This window comes from Mastacembelus armatus, chromosome 15, assembly GCF_900324485.2.
Source record: "Mastacembelus armatus chromosome 15, fMasArm1.2, whole genome shotgun sequence".
In the NCBI taxonomy this organism is placed as follows: Eukaryota; Metazoa; Chordata; class Actinopteri; order Synbranchiformes; family Mastacembelidae; genus Mastacembelus; species Mastacembelus armatus.
Genome location: NC_046647.1, coordinates 17941 through 35055, shown reverse-complemented (window position 1 = coordinate 35055; position 17115 = coordinate 17941). Strand labels below are relative to the sequence as shown.

The window sequence follows — 17115 nt, the reverse complement described above, 5'->3', positions numbered from 1 at the left end:
TCTGTGTCAGTGAATTTGAAATAAAATATTCATCACAAGAAAGGAGACTGGACTAGATTAGGACTGAATTATAATAAATTTAAGTCACCAAAGAACTCAGATGTCATGGAGTGGGATTTCTGTTTCCTGTATGGACTTTTATTTTGGTTTTGGGTTTCCTGTATCTCCAGGTCATAGGAAGCTTTGTGTTCATCATCTGAATTAGTGTCACCTATGTCCTATAAGTCTTGTGTTCCTAATGTATATATATATATCCTGATTTCCTTTGTTCTTTGGTGGAGTCTTAACCTTATGTTTGTCTGTGTCATGCCCTTGTGAGAGGAGATTAAAGTTTTGTTTACGAGTGGTGGAGTCTGTGTGTCTGCCTGTCCACGCCGAGTGGCAGTTTGTTTACAGACAGAGTGTGTTTTTTGTATGTGTTCGAGCCTGGTGGATCCATGCAAATAAAGACTGTTTGTCCTGCATTTGGGTCTAGCGCCTCTTCATCCTTCACCCAACCCACCTCATAACATTCAATTCAATTCAATTTTATTTGTATAGCGCCAAATCACAATACAAATCATCTCAAGGCACTTTACAAAAACAAAAAAACCCAACAAATCCCTTATGAGCAAGCACTTGGCGACAGTGGAGAGGAAAAACTCCCTTTAACGGAAGAAAAAACCTCCAGCAGAACCGGGCTCAGTTTGGGCGGCCATCTGCCTCGACCGGTTGGGGTGAGTGGATAGAGCAGAGAGAAAAGAACAGCAACAATAAATAACAAATAGACACTGCAGGTTGGTGGGACCAGTAACTGCACATCAGCGATATACAGCTCCAGGACCAGGGACACCTGCAGAAGGTACAGAGAGAACAGAGAGAGAGGGAGAGAGCACAAACTAGGGGAGAGAGAGAGCACAAGATTAGTGACATTCAATGGTGGAATATACACGAGGTGGGAGGAGAGGAAGAGAGGGGAGGGGACGGGAGAGGGGGGGGTTACGGTAGGGGAGCTCAGTGCACCGATGGTCCTTGGGCAGTCTAGGCCTATAGCAGCATAACTAAGGGATGGTTTAGGGTTGCCTGAAGCCAGCCCTAACTATATGCTTTGTCAAAAAGAAAGGTTTTAAGTCTAGCCTTAAAAGTACAGAGAGTGTCTGCCTCCTGAACCCAGGCTGGGAGCTGGTTCCACAGGAGAGGAACTTGATAACTAAAGGCTCTGCCTCCCAGTCTGCTTTTGGAAACTCTGGGAACCACAAGTAGACCTGCACTCTGAGAGCGAAGTGGTCTATTGGGATAATATGGTACTATGAGGTCTTTAAGGAATGAAGGAGCTTGATTATGAAGGGATTTGTATGTGAGAAGAAGGATTTTAAATTCTATTCTATATTTTACAGGGAGCCAATGAAGAGAAGTCAATATAGGAGAAATATGATCTCTCCTGCTAGTTCCTGTCAGGACTCTGGCTGCGGCATTCTGGATTAATTGGAGGCGTTTTATGGAGATATTGGGACATCCAGATAGTAATGAGTTACAGTAATCTAGCCTTGAGGTAACAAATGCATGGACTAGTTTTTCTGCATCATTTTGAGACAGGATGTTCCTAATTTTGGAAATGTTGCGCAGGTGAAAGAAGGCAGTTCTAGAGATTTGTTTTATGTGTGAGTTAAAGGACATATCCTGGTCAAAAATAACTCCAAGGTTTTTTACAGTAGTGCTGGAGGCCAGGGTTATGCCATCTAGAGTAGCTATAATTTTAGAAAAGTTATTTCTGAGATTTTTTGGCCCAAATATAATGACTTCTGTTTTCTCTGAGTTTAAAAGTAAAAAGTTACTGGTCATCCAAGCCTTTATGTCAGCTAGACAGGCTTGAAGTCTGGTTAACTGGTTTGTGTTAACAGGTTTAATAGATAGATACAACTGATTGTCATCTGCATAGCAGTGGTAATTAATAGAGTGGTTCCTAATGACATAGCCTAGAGGAAGCATGTACAAGGTGAACAGAATCGGTCCTAGCACAGAGCCTTGTGGAACTCCATAACTGACTTTTGTTCGAGTGGAAGGTTCATCATGGACATGAACAAACTGGAATCTGTCCGATAAATAGGATTGGAACCATTTTAACGCTGTTCCTCTCATAGCAGTCACATACTCCAGTCTCTGTAATAATATGTTGTGGTCAATAGTCTTGAATGCAGCACTAAGGTCTAGGAGGACAAGTATAGAAACAAGTCCATTATCTGAGGCTAAGAGAAGATCGTTGGTGACTTTTAACAGTGCTGTTTCTGTACTATGATGTGCTCTAAATCCTGATTGAAAATCTTCAAATAGTTCATTCCTGTGTAAGTGGTCTGAAAGCTGTGTTTTTCCAGTTTGTATGTGAGAAGCTAAGAGTGAGGCTCTCAAATGAGTTATAACTGTTCTGAGAATGAAAGTTGAATAATAAGTTTCAGTGGAAGATTGCAGCTACTCCTCCACCTCAACCTCTGCTTCGAGGAACATGATCATTTTTATGACTGAGGGTGGTTGATTCATTCAGACTGACATATTCAAGTCATTTACTAATAGAGATTTAGATGAAAGAGACCTAATATTTAATAATCCACATCTGACTGTGTTTTTCTGTTTAATAAAAGGAGTGGTCTTAATTTTTATTAGGTTTTTATGAATAACTCCTCTTGTGTTAACTTCTGATTTATTTGATTTATATGTTCGAAGGGCAGACACAACCTTTATGTGGTATGAGGGGGGTGATGGCTTTAAGAAAATTTCAGAGAGGCGTTTTAGACTGAGTCTCTGCGTCCCGGTCCCCACTCTGGATTGTCAGACTTTAGGTTGGCTAATAAACTCGGTCAAATTTCTAGAGATGAAAGCAGCACCATTCAAAGTGGGATGGACGCCATCTCTCGCTATCAGACTGGGTTTTCCCCAGAAAGTGGTCCAATTGTCCAACATCAGATCAACTACAAAGTAAATAAAAAGTAAGATCTAGAAAATGACATGACATATTAGTCTGCTGTGTCTGTACCGGATCGATAAGCAGCATCATTAAGACTAGCGGTATTGTTAAAATCTATCCCTTTTCATGCCTTCATGTGTTTTTTTTTTTGATGATACATTCATGTACAGTGGACTCAACACAGGTTTCATTGTGTTGATTGATTCCATTTAAAATATGTTACGTGTTGGGAAAGAGAGGGACTAGAAGCTGGACAGGGATCTCATCGAGGATGTCTTCGTCAGGACACTGAAGTTCTAGAGTCCGCAGCTTCCTCCTCGGGCGGTGCTGTGGGTGTCAGGGAGGTGAGGCTGGAAACTCTGGCGAAGGACCAACCTGGAGCCCAGGCAAAGGACCGGCCTGGAACCCATGCAAAGCCGTGGGTTCATGCAGCTGGCAGGAAACCACGGGCAGGGAGGCAGAAGACTCTGGCATGAAAGCCCCCCCCATGTGGGCAAGACGTCGCCAGGGCTCGCAGGAGTGCTGGGACTGGATCAGAGGGCATTGAGTTCAGGTTGGGCAGCATTGGGCTCTGGCTGCAGCACTGCACCGAGCTCTGACTGCTGCTCTGGCTGCTGCACTGGCTGCTGCACCACACTGGACTCTGGTGAACATCTAGTTGGAAACTCAGGTGAAGGGCTAGCTAGCTCCAAGGAGCTTAGGCAACTGAAGGATGACCTTAGCGGTGACGCCTCCGTCGGCCCACTGAGGACCAGGATCCTGGAGAGTGACCTCAGCGGGGACGCTTCTGTTGGCGCACCAACGACCAGATCCCTGGAGAGAAGCCTCAGTGGGGACATAGCTGTCGGGTCAGGATCCTGGAGAGTGACCTCAACGGGGATATGCTAACACGCCGAGACTCTGGGTGTGAGAATTGGAGGCTCTGGTGGCGAAAAGGCAGCTCTGGGTACCGGCAAGAAGGCAGCTCTGGGCACCGGCGAGAAGGCAGCTCTGGGCTCTGGTGAAACAGTTCTGAACTCAGGCTGGAAATCCAGAGAAGTGGTTTACCCCTTCCGGTGACGCTGCTGCCAGCGGCAAAGCTGCAGGACAGGGACCTCAGGCTGGGGAATTGGGAGCTCAGGCTGAGGGAAAGGGAGCTCAGGCTGATGGAATGGGAGCTCAGGCAGCGGGAGTGAGAGCTCAGGCAGCGGGAGTGAGAGCTCAAGGCTGAGGGAGTGAGTCTGGCAGGTAAGTTGGAGACTCCGGCACTCTGGCACTCCCATGCGACCGTCGCATTGCAGTGTGCAGCTGGCAAGGGGAAAGGTTCCAAGGAGCCAGGACCACCAAGGACCGAGCCTTGCGCTCCTGCCAGATGGCGCGCCCTTCTGCCAGTGTCAGTGACTGGGGAGCCAGCATCGACGGCTGGTAGGCCGGCGGTGAAGCCTGGAGAGCTGGCTGTGAGGAGTTGAGAGCCGGCGAGGAGGTGTGGAACGTTGGCGAGGAGGAGTTAGAAACCGGTGGCAAGGAGAAGAGCCTGAGGGTGCCTGAGGTGGACGCATCTGGGTAATCAGGCCTGGAGGACGAGTTGAAAGGCACGGAGTGGCCCTGACAGGAATTCCTGCTCCCACGTCCTCCCGTTGCAATCCGCTAGGTTCATTGCTGGCCAGTTCATTCTGTTATGTGTTGGAAAAGAGAGAAGAACCTACACGCAGGATCTGGAAAAATTAAACGGAAGACTTTATTTAATGTAAGTCTCTTAAACTTAAAGCGTCTCATGAGACAGATATCCAATTGAAAAGGCAGGCAGTCCGGGATCTCAGTAGCCACTACTGTGGGAAGAACCTTCTGAGCTGGGGGAGAAGCCACCAGGAAGGAGGTTTGGGAGGCCAACAGCAGGTAAGGATAGCTAGGGAGAAGGCACGGCCACTGCAGTAAGCAGATGAGCTGGCTGGACTGCTGAGGCAAAAGGGCTGGTATTGCCGAAGACGCCAGGTTCATACTGCTGAGTGGAACAAGGAGTCTATATAGTGGCGGTGTGTAACTGGGGACAGGTGCATCTTGTCAGCATTGTGATTCCCGGCGGCACACCTGAGAGTCAGACAAACAACCAAGGGAGACAGAGAAAAAGAGAAACAAAGGGTATCTGGGGAGGCAGGTACTGCCGCCTCATGACAAAATATTTTCAAATCTTGTCACTTTTATGCTGACAGTAGATCATGCCTTCATATATTTTTATCAGTAACATTCAGCTTCATGCAGTCACTCCCACAATTTCTGAAAACTGCCCTTTTGGCATGTCATTCTTTCTTGACTTGCTTCAGTCATTTCTGAAATGATTTAGTGTGAGATCATTACAAGTGAAATTCAGACAGACGTCTCAGTCTTGTGTTGACTGATGGGACTCGGTTCATGTCTGATTTCACAGGCCATTCAGAAATGTAGAAAACTTTTTTGTTTTGTTCACAATGAATTAATTCATTTTTTACATGCTGGTTTTCTTTAGTTGTTTACAGAATAAATATAGTTTTTTACTCTGAGCAGATGAAATGACTTGGAAGCCAATAGAAACTGCAGTGATTAATATTTGTATATAGGTTTTAGATAGTGTGTTCTATATTTGTATAGCAGTCACATTTGTGGTCAAAATGTTTTGCTAGTAAAAAGATAAAGCATTTTTTTACAATTGACCTTGTGTATGGGATTTTATTTTTTAAACTTCTAAAAGGTAAATGAGATCTTTGATTTTCGTCTGACATGAAAAGTCTTGGCTGACAAAAGGTTGGTGACCACTGGTCTACACTAAATTAGAAAACCTGTTTCTACCTGGAAGGAAACATTCTCTGGAATTCTTCAGTGTTCATTTCTACATGTAAAAGGATGGTGTGTATGTCATTGAAATGTCATCCTTCACCCTTAAAAGCATCATCTCCAAACACATTATTCTTATTTTATTCTTTTGCAAGTATAGTCTACTTCTCAATTTACATTAAAATGCACCAAAAAGCTGGTATTTGACCTACCTTCACAACTTCTGGAGCCAGGTAAGAGTGAGTCTCCTTAAGTCGAGAAATGGAGCTGTGACTCAGGCCCCCCACCACTGCCATCAGAGTGTTGAAGTTCTGCAGCTGCAGAAGTTTCTGATGAGAGTGAGATTTGAATTTTCAAAGACGTCACAATAGACAAACAATGCGTTTAAGCTGATAATGCACAAACAATTCTAATTTCATATGTCTCTAAACACACCATTTATAGTGCTGGTGGAAATAGTAATTGGAATGGCTGGTCAACTGTCCTTTTGGCAGCGGTGATTTCAAGCTCCAGTGGCTCTAGTTCAGATTTGTGCAACATTCAAGAGGTATTTTGGACCACTCCTCTTTACAAAATTGCTTCAGCTCAGACACATTTGCAGGATGTCTGTTTCTCTGGATTGAAGTACATATAGAATGATGTATCTTCCAAAAGCCTACTAGAAGATGTGAATGCAGCATTAACAATCCTTACGGCTGCTGTCAGTGAGACCAACAAGCTGATTAACACTACAGCAATAGTCAGTTCAGTTCACAGTAGGACTGGATGAACAAAATGCAAAATAAAATGAAAATAATCTGCATGGAACCGTGTCCTTCCAGTCTTACCTGAGCCACATGGATGTATTTAGTGATGACCACCGCACGGATCTGAGGTGTTAGCCTGCTTAGCACCATGAGCTGGACCCACTGTGAGACGCCATTGAACAGAGCAATGGAGCGCTCCAGGGTCGGGTTGTCCACCAGGCAGCCCTGGATCACATAGCTTTGGTAATCGGTGAACTGGTGCAAGACGGAATTGCAAATCAAGTGTCAATTTTCAATCTTATCATCAGGGTTCTAGCACTTGTTATTGCATTTAACAACAAATGTCATACTAATTTTGCTTTTCTTGGTAATTTTAAGAAGCAGTTCGGAGGGTGATGGTGAGTATAAGTGTTGGTAATATCAAAATTAACAGAATTGATCCCCTTAGCAAATTTTTTGATGTCATGGCTCTTTTTTTATTTTAGATTTCATATCCTGTTTGCAAAATTCATATTTGGACCTCACAAATGTGCTTGAGGAAAGTTAATGGAATTTCCTGTGGGAAGACCTGATGGTCACCAAATTGACCTACTTTATCTTACTGAAACCTGGTTACAGCAGGATGAATATGTCAGTCTGAATGAATCAACCCCCCTCAGTCATAAAAATTATCATGTTCCTCGAAGCACAGGTCGAGGTGGAGGAGTAGCTGCAATATTCCACTCAAACTTATTATTAAACTTTCATCCTCAGAACAGTTATAACTCATTTGAGAGCCTCACTCTTAGTCTCTCGCATCCAAACTGGAAAACACAAAAACCAGTTCTACTTGTCATTGTGTACCGTCCACCTGTCCCTTACTCAGAGTTTTTAACTGAATTCCCTGACTTCCTGTCTGATTTAGTGCTTAGATCAGATAAAGTCATTATAGTGGGAGATTTTAACATTTATGTAGATGTTGAAAATAACAGCCTCAGCATTGCATTTAATTCTATATTAGATTCAATTGATTTCAATTGGTTAATAAACCCACCCACTGTTTCAATCACACCCTTGATCTTGTTCTGACCTATGGTGTCGAAATTGAACATCTAATAGTTTTTCCCCCAAATCCTGTTTTGTCAGATCATTCTTTAATAACTTTTGAATTTAAAATGATGGATCATGCAGCGTTTGGAAGAAAATTCCACTACAGCAGATGTTTATCCGACAACGCTGTTAATAAATTTAAGAGTATAAACATAGTGGAGGGCAGCTGCTTCAATCCCACTCCCTACCAAATTGATCATATTGTTGACAGTGCTGTAACCTCACTGCGTGAAACGCTTGATTCTGTGGCCCCTCTGAAAAAGAAGTTAGTGAATCAGAGAAGACTAGCCCCATGGTATAATTTACATATTCGTACCTTAAAGCAGGCATCGCGAAGGCTGGAAAGGAAGTGGCGTTCCACAAACTTAGAGGAAATTTTTCTAGCCTGGAAAAACAGTCTACTAACATATAAAAAAGCTCTCCGTAAAGCCAGAACTGCATACTATTCATCACTAATAGAGGAAAATAAGAACAATCCCAGGTTTCTTTTCAGCACTGTAGCCAGGCTGACAAAAAGTCACAGCTCTGTTGAGCCCAGTGTTCCCTTAGCTCTCAGCAGTGATGAATTTATGAGTTTCTTTACAAATAAAATCACAACCATTAGAGATAAAATTCAGCAGATGCTTCCTATACCTGCAATAAATGAATCTTCTACTACAGTTGCTCTTGAATCATCTACAGATGACTTACAAGACCTCAGTTATGTTTAGACTGCTTCTCTCCCATAGATCTCTCTGAATTTACATCAGTAGTTGCTTCATCGAAATCATCAACGTGTCTCTTAGACCCCATCCTGACTAGACTGCTTAAAGACATCCCTGCCATTAATGAACTCATCTTTATTAGACTTGGTAAATTTATCTCTAGTATCAGGCTATGTACCACAGGCCTTTAAGACTGCAGTAATCAAACCTTTAAAAAGCTGTTGCTAAGCAGCTATCAGACCACTTACACAGGAATGAACTATTTGAAGATTTTCAATCAGGATTTAGAGCACATCATAGTACAGAAACAGCACTGTTAAAAGTTACCAACGATCTTCTCTTAGCCTCAGATAATGGACTTGTTTCTATACTTGTCCTCCTAGACCTTAGTGCTGCATTTGACACCATTGACCACAACATCGTATTACAGAGACTGGAGCATGTGACTGATATCAGAGGAACAGCGTTAAAATGGTTCCAATCCTATTTATCGGACAGATTCCAGTTTGTTCATGTATGGTTCATGTATCTGCATAGCAGTGGTAATTAATAGAGTGGTTCCTAATGACATAGCCTAGAGGAAGCATGTACAAGGTGAACAGAATCGGTCCTAGCACAGAGCCTTGTGGAACTCCATAACTGACTTTTGTTATCCCATGATGAACCTTCCACTCGAACAAAAGTCAGTTATGGAGTTCCACAAGGCTCTGTGCTAGGACCGATTCTGTTCACCTTGTACATGCTTCCTCTAGGCTATGTCATTAGGAACCACTCTATTAATTACCACTGCTATGCAGATGACACTCAGTTGTATCTATCTATTAAACCTGTTAACACAAACCAGTTAACCAGACTTCAAGCCTGTCTAACTGACATAAAGGCCTGGATGACCAGTAGCTTTTTACTTTTAAACTCAGAGAAAACACAAGTCATTATATTTGGGCCAAAAAATCTCAGAAATAACTTTTCTAAAATTATAGCTACTCTAGATGGCATAACCCTGGCCTCCAGCACTACTGTAAAAAACCTTGGAGTTATTTTTGACCAGGATATGTCCTTTAACTCACACATAAAACAAATTTCTAGAACTGCCTTCTTTCACCTGCGCAACATTTCCAAAATTAGGAACATCCTGTCTCAAAATGATGCAGAAAAACTAGTCCATGCATTTGTTACCTCAAGGCTAGATTACTAGATTATTATCCCAATAGACCACTTCACTCTCAGAGTGCAGGTCTACTTGTGGTTCCCAGAGTTTCCAAAAGCAGACTGGGAGGCAGAGCCTTTAGTTATCAAGCTCCTCTTCTGTGGAACCAGCTCCCAGCCTGGGTTCAGGAGGCAGACACTCTCTGTACTTTTAAGGCTAGACTTAAAACCTTCCCCTCCCCTCTCTTCCTCTCCTCCCACCTCATGTATATTCCACCATTGAATGTTACTAACCTTGTGCTCTCTCTCTCCCCTAGTTTGTGCTCTCTCCCTCTCTCTCTGTTCTCTCTGTACCTTCTGCAGGTGTCCCTGGTCCTGGAGCTGTATATCGCTGATGTGCAGTTACTGGCCCCACCAACCTGCAGTGTCTATCTGTTGTTTATTGTTGCTGTTCTTTTCTCTCTGCTCTATCCACTCACTACAACCATTCGAGGCAGATGGCTGCCCAAACTGAGCCCGGTTCTGCTGGAGGTTTTTTCTTCCGTTAAAGGGAGTTTTTCCTCTCCACTGTCGCCAAGTGCTTGCTCATAAGGGAATTGTTGGGTTTTTAGTTTTAGTACCTTGAGATGATTTGTATTGTGATTTGGCGCTATACAAATAAAATTTAATTGAAATGGAATTGAATGTGTGTTTCATAGCAATCTGCCAGTGAGTTTCTGATATATTCCACATACCGATATCCTCCTGATGGACTTAAACTCCAGAAAGGTGAGATGCTCAGCCAGCTCCATAGGCTCTAGGTGGTCAAACAGCAGCGAAGCCTTGCCTTTTTTGGCCTGCTTCTTCCTTTGCGTTAGTTTACGCATCCAGTCATATGACGGACTACAAGGAGAGCACATTATAAACAATAAGTCAGCTTGCCAGAGCAACCATTGTGTCCCGAAAAGATTTGTTGGCATTTATACCTACATGTTTCAGTAACTATAGGGTGGCCTTGAAAACCAAAAACAAATCAAGCTTGAAGAGCCCATGATAATGCAGATAACACAAATCCTTTAAATGTACTGGAAAGTTCATTATACAGTTTTATTTTTGACCTAATCTCATGAAATCCCTAAGTGAAATCTACTGGACTCATTTCTATACTTGTCCTGCTAGACCTTAGTGCTGCATTTGACACTATCGACCACAGCACCTTACTACAGAGTTGTGCAGATCTTGTACAGATAACTTGTGCGGTATTGGCAAAATTAGGAACATCCTGTCTCAAAATGATGCAGAAAAACTAGTCCATGCATTTGTTACATCAAGGTTAGATTACTGTAACTCATTACTTTCATCATGTCCCAGTATCTCCATAAAAAGCCTCCAGGTAATACAAAATGCTGCATCCAGAGTCCTGACAGGAACTAGCAAGAAAGATCATATTTCTCCTTATACTGACTCCCTGTAAAATCCAGAATAGAATTTAAAATCCTTCTTCTGCAGTACCATATTACCATAGAGTACTTCACTCTCAGAGTGCAGGTCTACTTGTGGTTCCCAGAGTTTCCAGAAGCAGACTGGGAGGCAGAGCCTTTAGCTATCAAGCTCCTCTCCTGTGGAACCAGCTCCCAGTCTGGGTTCAGGAGGCAGACACTCTCTGTACTTTTAAGGCTAGGCTTAAAACCTTCCTTTTTGACAAAGCGTATAGTTAGGGCTGGCTTCAGGTAACCCTGAACCATCCCTTAGTTATGCTGCTATAGGCCTAGACTGCCTGAGGACCATCGGTGCACTGAGCTCCCCTACCCTAACCCTTCCCCTCTCCTCCACCCTCACATGTATATACTATTGAATGTCACTAACCTTGTGCTCTCTCTCTCCCCTAGTTTGTGCTCTCTCCCTCTCTCTCAGTTCTCTCTCTCTCGCTGTACCTTCTGCAGGTGTCCCTGGTCCTGGAGCTGTATATTGCTGATGTGCAGTTACTGGCCCCACCAACCTGCAGTGTCTATTTGTTGTTTATTGTTGCTGTTCTTTTCTCTCTCCTCTATCCTCTCACCCCAACTAGTTGAGGCAGATTGAGCCCGGTTCTGCTGAAGGTTTCTTCTGTTAAAGGGAGTTTTTCCTCTTCACTATCACCAAGTGCTGCTCATAAGGGATGTTGGGTTTGTTTTGTAAAGTGCCTTGAAGTGATTGTATTGTGATTTGGCGCTATACAAAGAAATTGAATTGAATTGAGTACTTGCAGTGTTTGTTATCCTTTAGAAAACATGACAGAGATATGCATTATAAACTGTTTGCAGCTAAAAAAATCAAAGTGTTATGGTCCTGTCTTTGACCTCTTAGTCCTTTCTTTTGTGTGATATTAGGCTTAAAATGGATGTAATATATGTCATTCATCATTAATTCTAGATATTTTAGGATCAGGATTTTGTTTTAGTGTAAAGATTGTAATTGTTATTAGTTTTATTGTACATTTAGTACTACTGTTCACTTGTTGGCACAATTCATTTTTCACTGTTGTAGTTGCAAATACTAATCAAGTAAATTATTTCAACAGGGCTATTTGCATGCATTTGGTGTCTTACATGGCGGAGATGTCAATGAGTTTGAAATGCTCCTCATAACCAAGCTGAGCAGCCACATCTCTGAACTCTTCTGTTAATCTGATCAAACCCAAGTCCAGGTTGAACTCTGCCGGGAATGTCTCGATCCAGAACCTAAATACACACATTCACATTTACACATTTTCAGCAAACATTTTAACACTATAAAGATTAACCTGTGTCAGAGAGGAAAACATTTATTTTTAGCATCAAAGCTCCCACTGAACCAGATAATGACTGCTGTGACCTCATGCCGTGCGAGTCATGTCCTGGTATTGTGGCGGTATGGTGCTGGAAGTATCTTACAACTTGTTTCATTTTTACATCTTGGGCTTGGGGTATGTGCTTACCCTTCATGTCCTCCTTCTAGAGCAGTGTTGTCCTTAAAACAAACGGTTAGTGACAAAACAAAAGCATTTAAATATTCAATATCAAATTTAACAAGCATGGACATTGTGGGGATGAAAACAAGCTGATTGAATAAGGAGTATGAAACCTGCTGGGAATTCCAGAGTGAAAAGTCATTGTGTTGGCACAAGTGAGTGTGTATGTGGCACCTTACCTCATGAAATAACAAATCTTCAGCCTGGTTCTCAAGCAGTTGGCACTTTTGCAGTCACGGTACGTGGGGTTAGGTTAAGGCCGTAATTTGACAAACCAATACATGTAATGAAGTGCCTTTTGACCTTGCAGTGGAGAGTGGTTTTAGATGTTGTAGAACATTTGGTATAAATTAGTCCATTGAAGGGGGTGGTCACTAGCACCATGGTGGTGGAGTTTGCATGTTCTCTTTGTGCATCCCTGGGTGTTCCAACTTACTCCTACAGTCCAGACACATGCAGGTTGGTTAGGTTAACTGGTGATGCTGAATTGCCTATAGTGTAAATGTAGGGTACCCAGTTAACCTAAACCCAACCTACGTCTTTGGACACACACCCACAAACACACCTCACCCAGTACTGAGTTATAATGGTTAAAAAGTGGTCTGTTCGATCATGATTAAAATGAGAAGTTACATTTTATCCATAGCAAATGATTGTCCTTATTAGCTAAAATAAAACAGGCTTGCATACATTTTAAGACATCCAAAATAATTCCTAACTGTATGGACAGGTGTTCCATGTACAGGCAGACTCCAATCCTCAGCCAGAAATACATCAGCCACCAGTATTTCAATATATTGTGTTGTGTATTCTTTGTAGTTCTTGCAGTACTTTGCCAGAGTGGATATATTATCAGTAGTTTTCCCACCAGTTCTGAGGATGTAACGTACCAGCGATGCATTAGCAGCAGGGTGCGAGGAAGTAGGTTGGCCTGCAGCTCTCCATCATCATCTATAAAAAAAAGGTAAGTCACAAAATCGCTCCAGAGTTAAACAGCGACAGGGAACACCATGTTGCTTTCTGGTGATTGAAATCATCAACGTGTCTCTTAGACCCCATCCCGACTAGACTGCTTAAAGACACCCTGCCATTAATTAACTCATCTTTATTAGACTTGGTAAATTTATCTCTAGTATCAGGCTACGTACCACAGGCCTTTAAGACTGCAGTAATCAAACCTTTACTCAAAAAGCCTAGTCTTCCTTGCCTAATTATAGACCAATATCCAACCTGCCATTTATTTCTAAAATCCTAGAAAAAGCTGTTGCTAAGCAGCTATCAGACCACTTACACAGGAATGAACTATTTGAAGATTTTCAATCAGGATTTAGAGCACATCATAGTACAGAAACAGCACTGTTAAAAGTTACCAACGATCTTCTCTTAGCCTCAGATAATGGACTTGTTTCTATACTTGTCCTCCTAGACCTTAGTGCAGCATTCTACACCACTGACCACAACATATTATTACAGAGACTGGAGCATGTGACTGGTATCAGAGGAACAGCATTAAAATGGTTCCAATCCTATTTATCGGACAGATTCCAGTTTGTTCATGTCCATGATGAACCTTCCACTTGAACAAAAGTCAGTTATGGAGTTCCACAAGGCTCTGTGCTAGGACCGATTCTGTTCACCCTGTACATGTTTCCTTTAGGATATGTCATTAGGAACCACTCTATTAATTACCACTGCTATGTAGATGACACTCAGTTATATCTATCTATTAAACCTGTTAACACAAACCAGTTAACCAGACTTCAAGCCTGTCTAACTGACATAAAGGCCTGGATGACCAGTAGCTTTTTACTTTTAAACTCAGAGAAAACAGAAGTCATTATATTTGGGCCAAAAAAATCTCAGAAATAACTTTTCTAAAATTATAGCTACTCTAGATGGCATAACCCTGGCCTCCAGCACTACTGTAAAAAACCTTGGAGTTATTTTTGACCAGGATATGTCCTTTAACTCACACATAAAACAAATCTCTAGAACTGCCTTCTTTCACCTGCGCAACATTTCCAAAATTAGGAACATCCTGTCTCAAAATGATGCAGAAAAACTAGTCCATGCAGTTGTTACCTCAAGGCTAGATTACTGTAACTCATTACTATCTGGATGTCCCAATATCTCCATAAAACGCCTCCAATTAATCCAGAATGCCGCAGCCAGAGTCCTGACAGGAACTAGCAAGAGAGATCATATTTCTCCTATATTAGCTTCTCTTCATTGGCTCCCTGTAAAATATAGAATAGAATTTAAAATCCTTCTTCTCACATACAAATCCCTTCATAATCAAGCTCCTTCATTCCTTAAAGACCTCATAGTACCATATTATCCCAATAGACCACTTCGCTCTCAGAGTGCAGGTCTACTTGTGGTTCCCAGAGTTTCCAAAAGCAGACTGGGAGGCAGAGCCTTTAGTTATCAAGCTCCTCTCCTGTGGAACCAGCTTCCAGCCTGGGTTCAGGAGGCAGACACTCTCTGTACTTTTAAGGCTAGACTTAAAACCTTCCTCTTTGACAAAGCATATAGTTAGGGCTGGCCTCAGGCAACCCTGAACCATCCCTTAGTTATAGGCCTAGACTGCCCAAGGACCATCTGTGCACTGAGCTCCCCTACCCTAACCCCCCCCCCCCCCCTTTCCCTTCCCCTCCCCTCTCTTCCTCTCCTCCCACCTCATGTATATTCCACCATTGAATGTCACTAACCTTGTGCTCTCTTTCTCCCCTAGTTTGTGCTCTCTCCCTCTCTCTCAGTTCTCTCTGTACCTTCTGCAGGTGTCCCTGGTCCTGGAGCTGTATATCGCTGATGTGCAGTTACTGGTCCCACCAACCTGCAGTGTCTATTTGTTGTTTATTGTTGCTGTTCTTTTCTCTCTGCTCTATTCACTCACCCCAACTGGTCGAGACAGACGGCCGCCCAAACTGAACCCGGTTCTGCTGGAGGTTTTTTCTTCCATTAAGAGAGTTTTTCCTCTCCACTGTCGCCAAGTGCTTGCTCAAAAGGGAATTGTTGGATTTTTAGTTTTAGTTTTTGTAAAGTGCCTTGAGATGATTTGTATTGTGATTTGGCGCTATACAAATAAAATTGAATTGAATTGAATTGACATCTAATCCTAGTGACAGTCTTTTCTTTTTGTTTTCTTATTACAGTTCACAAAAAGACTAAAACTATCAAGGAACTGATCCTATAAAATATTGTCTGATATACTTAGCTTTTTCTTCTGAACCATAGAGCTCCTTTGTTGTCCAAAAACCTTTAAAAGCACTGAACCACACCAGGACACATGTGTTTCTTCATTACCATAAACACACAAACACTGCAATTAGTTTTGTCTCAGTCCAACACGCACATCCTGCTCCCCCAGTTAGTCACTAAAAGGCCAATTATGGATTAATCACTGACTGAAAATAGTCTTAAACAAATGCACTGTGGTGTCCTCCACAGAGTAATGTCTGCTAAAAACTTTTTCAAACACTATAAAATCCTTCTTTAAAAAAAAAAAAAAAACCATGACTTGTGTTGAGTATTTCTGTAGCTTGGCCTGTCAATTTTTATTGGTTATGATTTGAATCTGATAGCATTATAATCAGAGTAATTCCTGAGATTTTGGAAAACCAGCTACATCCTTTGAAGTATACAGTCTACAAAGTCTATGCCTTGTAGACGTTGTGGATCATGTAGACTGAACTGTGGGCTGAACCAAAATGAGAAAGCCTAGTCTACTAAGGATTTCCTGTTTTGGTCATGAAGTCTTCGCGCCTCTACTGTTGAGATACAAAGCATCACTCCTATCACCTTGTAACTGTCACAGCTGCAGTTAAACCAGAGTTGGACAATGGTACTGGGGAAATGCAGTAATATTACCATTAATGATTCAGCAGTTGTGTCTGAATTGTGGTTTTTCATCACTGGTGTGCAATGATATGATATGGGATATGTTATGGTGTAATGAACCTATAAAGGCCTTGAAAGCCTTCAAAGAATTCAGCCTCTGAACCAGGACACAGCGAAAATTTATAAAGCAACAACAACCATGTTAGCAGGAGGTGGATCAGTGAAAAAAAAACTGGGTCCTCAGAGGAAAACCACAGCTCTGTGTTCATAATTGTAAGCATGGCCAGGTAGGAGATGTGTAGCACTCACCAAATGCCTGAATGCATTCATTTAACAGAGTATCAAGAGATGCTGCCTTCCCCAGTGTGGCTGATCCCATGGTGCCAAGTTGGAAAGCAGAAGTCAGCACTTCCTGATCACAGCTGTGGACCACTGAGGGTTTTCCTTGGGAGGAGGAGAAAGAGTCATTAGTCAGGGCAATAGTACATTCTATGATCCATGAATAAACAAGTGAAATGCCAACACTATACTAAATGAAAATGCAATAAAGCATTTGTGCTTTATGTAAATTAGTAATGTATATAGAATCCATATTTTTCCACTTTAAAGCCAAGCAATTGAGGCCTTCAATGTTCGTGCACAGGCAAAAAAAACTGAATGCTTCGGGGGTGAGGTGGTGAATCCTGTCTATGCGATCAATGGATGTAAAATTTTACATTAAACAGATATAATAGTTTGGGGGGGCCGCAGGTGGCGTAGCGGTTGTGTGTCCGTCCATATACACAGGAGATGCCGGTTCAACTCCCGAGCCGGCTGTCATGTATGCCTGTCTGTCTTCCCTTCCTCTCTGGCCTAGTTTCCTGTCTCTCTCCACTGTCCTGTCAAATAAAGGCAAAA

At 42.4% G+C, this 17115-nt stretch overlaps 1 protein-coding gene across 2 annotated transcripts in view; it reads right to left on the bottom strand.

The window, feature by feature from the left end:
• rasgrp3 (RAS guanyl releasing protein 3 (calcium and DAG-regulated)) overlaps positions 1-16830 on the bottom strand; it is a 32298-nt gene extending 15468 nt beyond the window's left edge. Inside the window, exons 1-7 of one of the 2 annotated variants that reach the window (XM_026309677.2) lie at positions 16528-16830; positions 13227-13329; positions 12558-12620; positions 11978-12109; positions 10145-10292; positions 6553-6726; positions 5938-6054 (exon numbers count right to left, since the gene is read on the bottom strand). In XM_026309677.2, coding sequence (XP_026165462.1) covers positions 5938-6054; positions 6553-6726; positions 10145-10292; positions 11978-12109; positions 12558-12620; positions 13227-13329; positions 16528-16597 — 807 coding nt within the window. In that variant the 5' untranslated portion in view covers positions 16598-16830. The remainder of the gene's footprint in view (positions 1-5937; positions 6055-6552; positions 6727-10144; positions 10293-11977; positions 12110-12557; positions 12621-13226; positions 13330-16527) is intronic. The other variant, XM_026309676.2, reaches the window with a different exon arrangement.
• Positions 16831-17115: the final 285 nt, after the last annotated feature.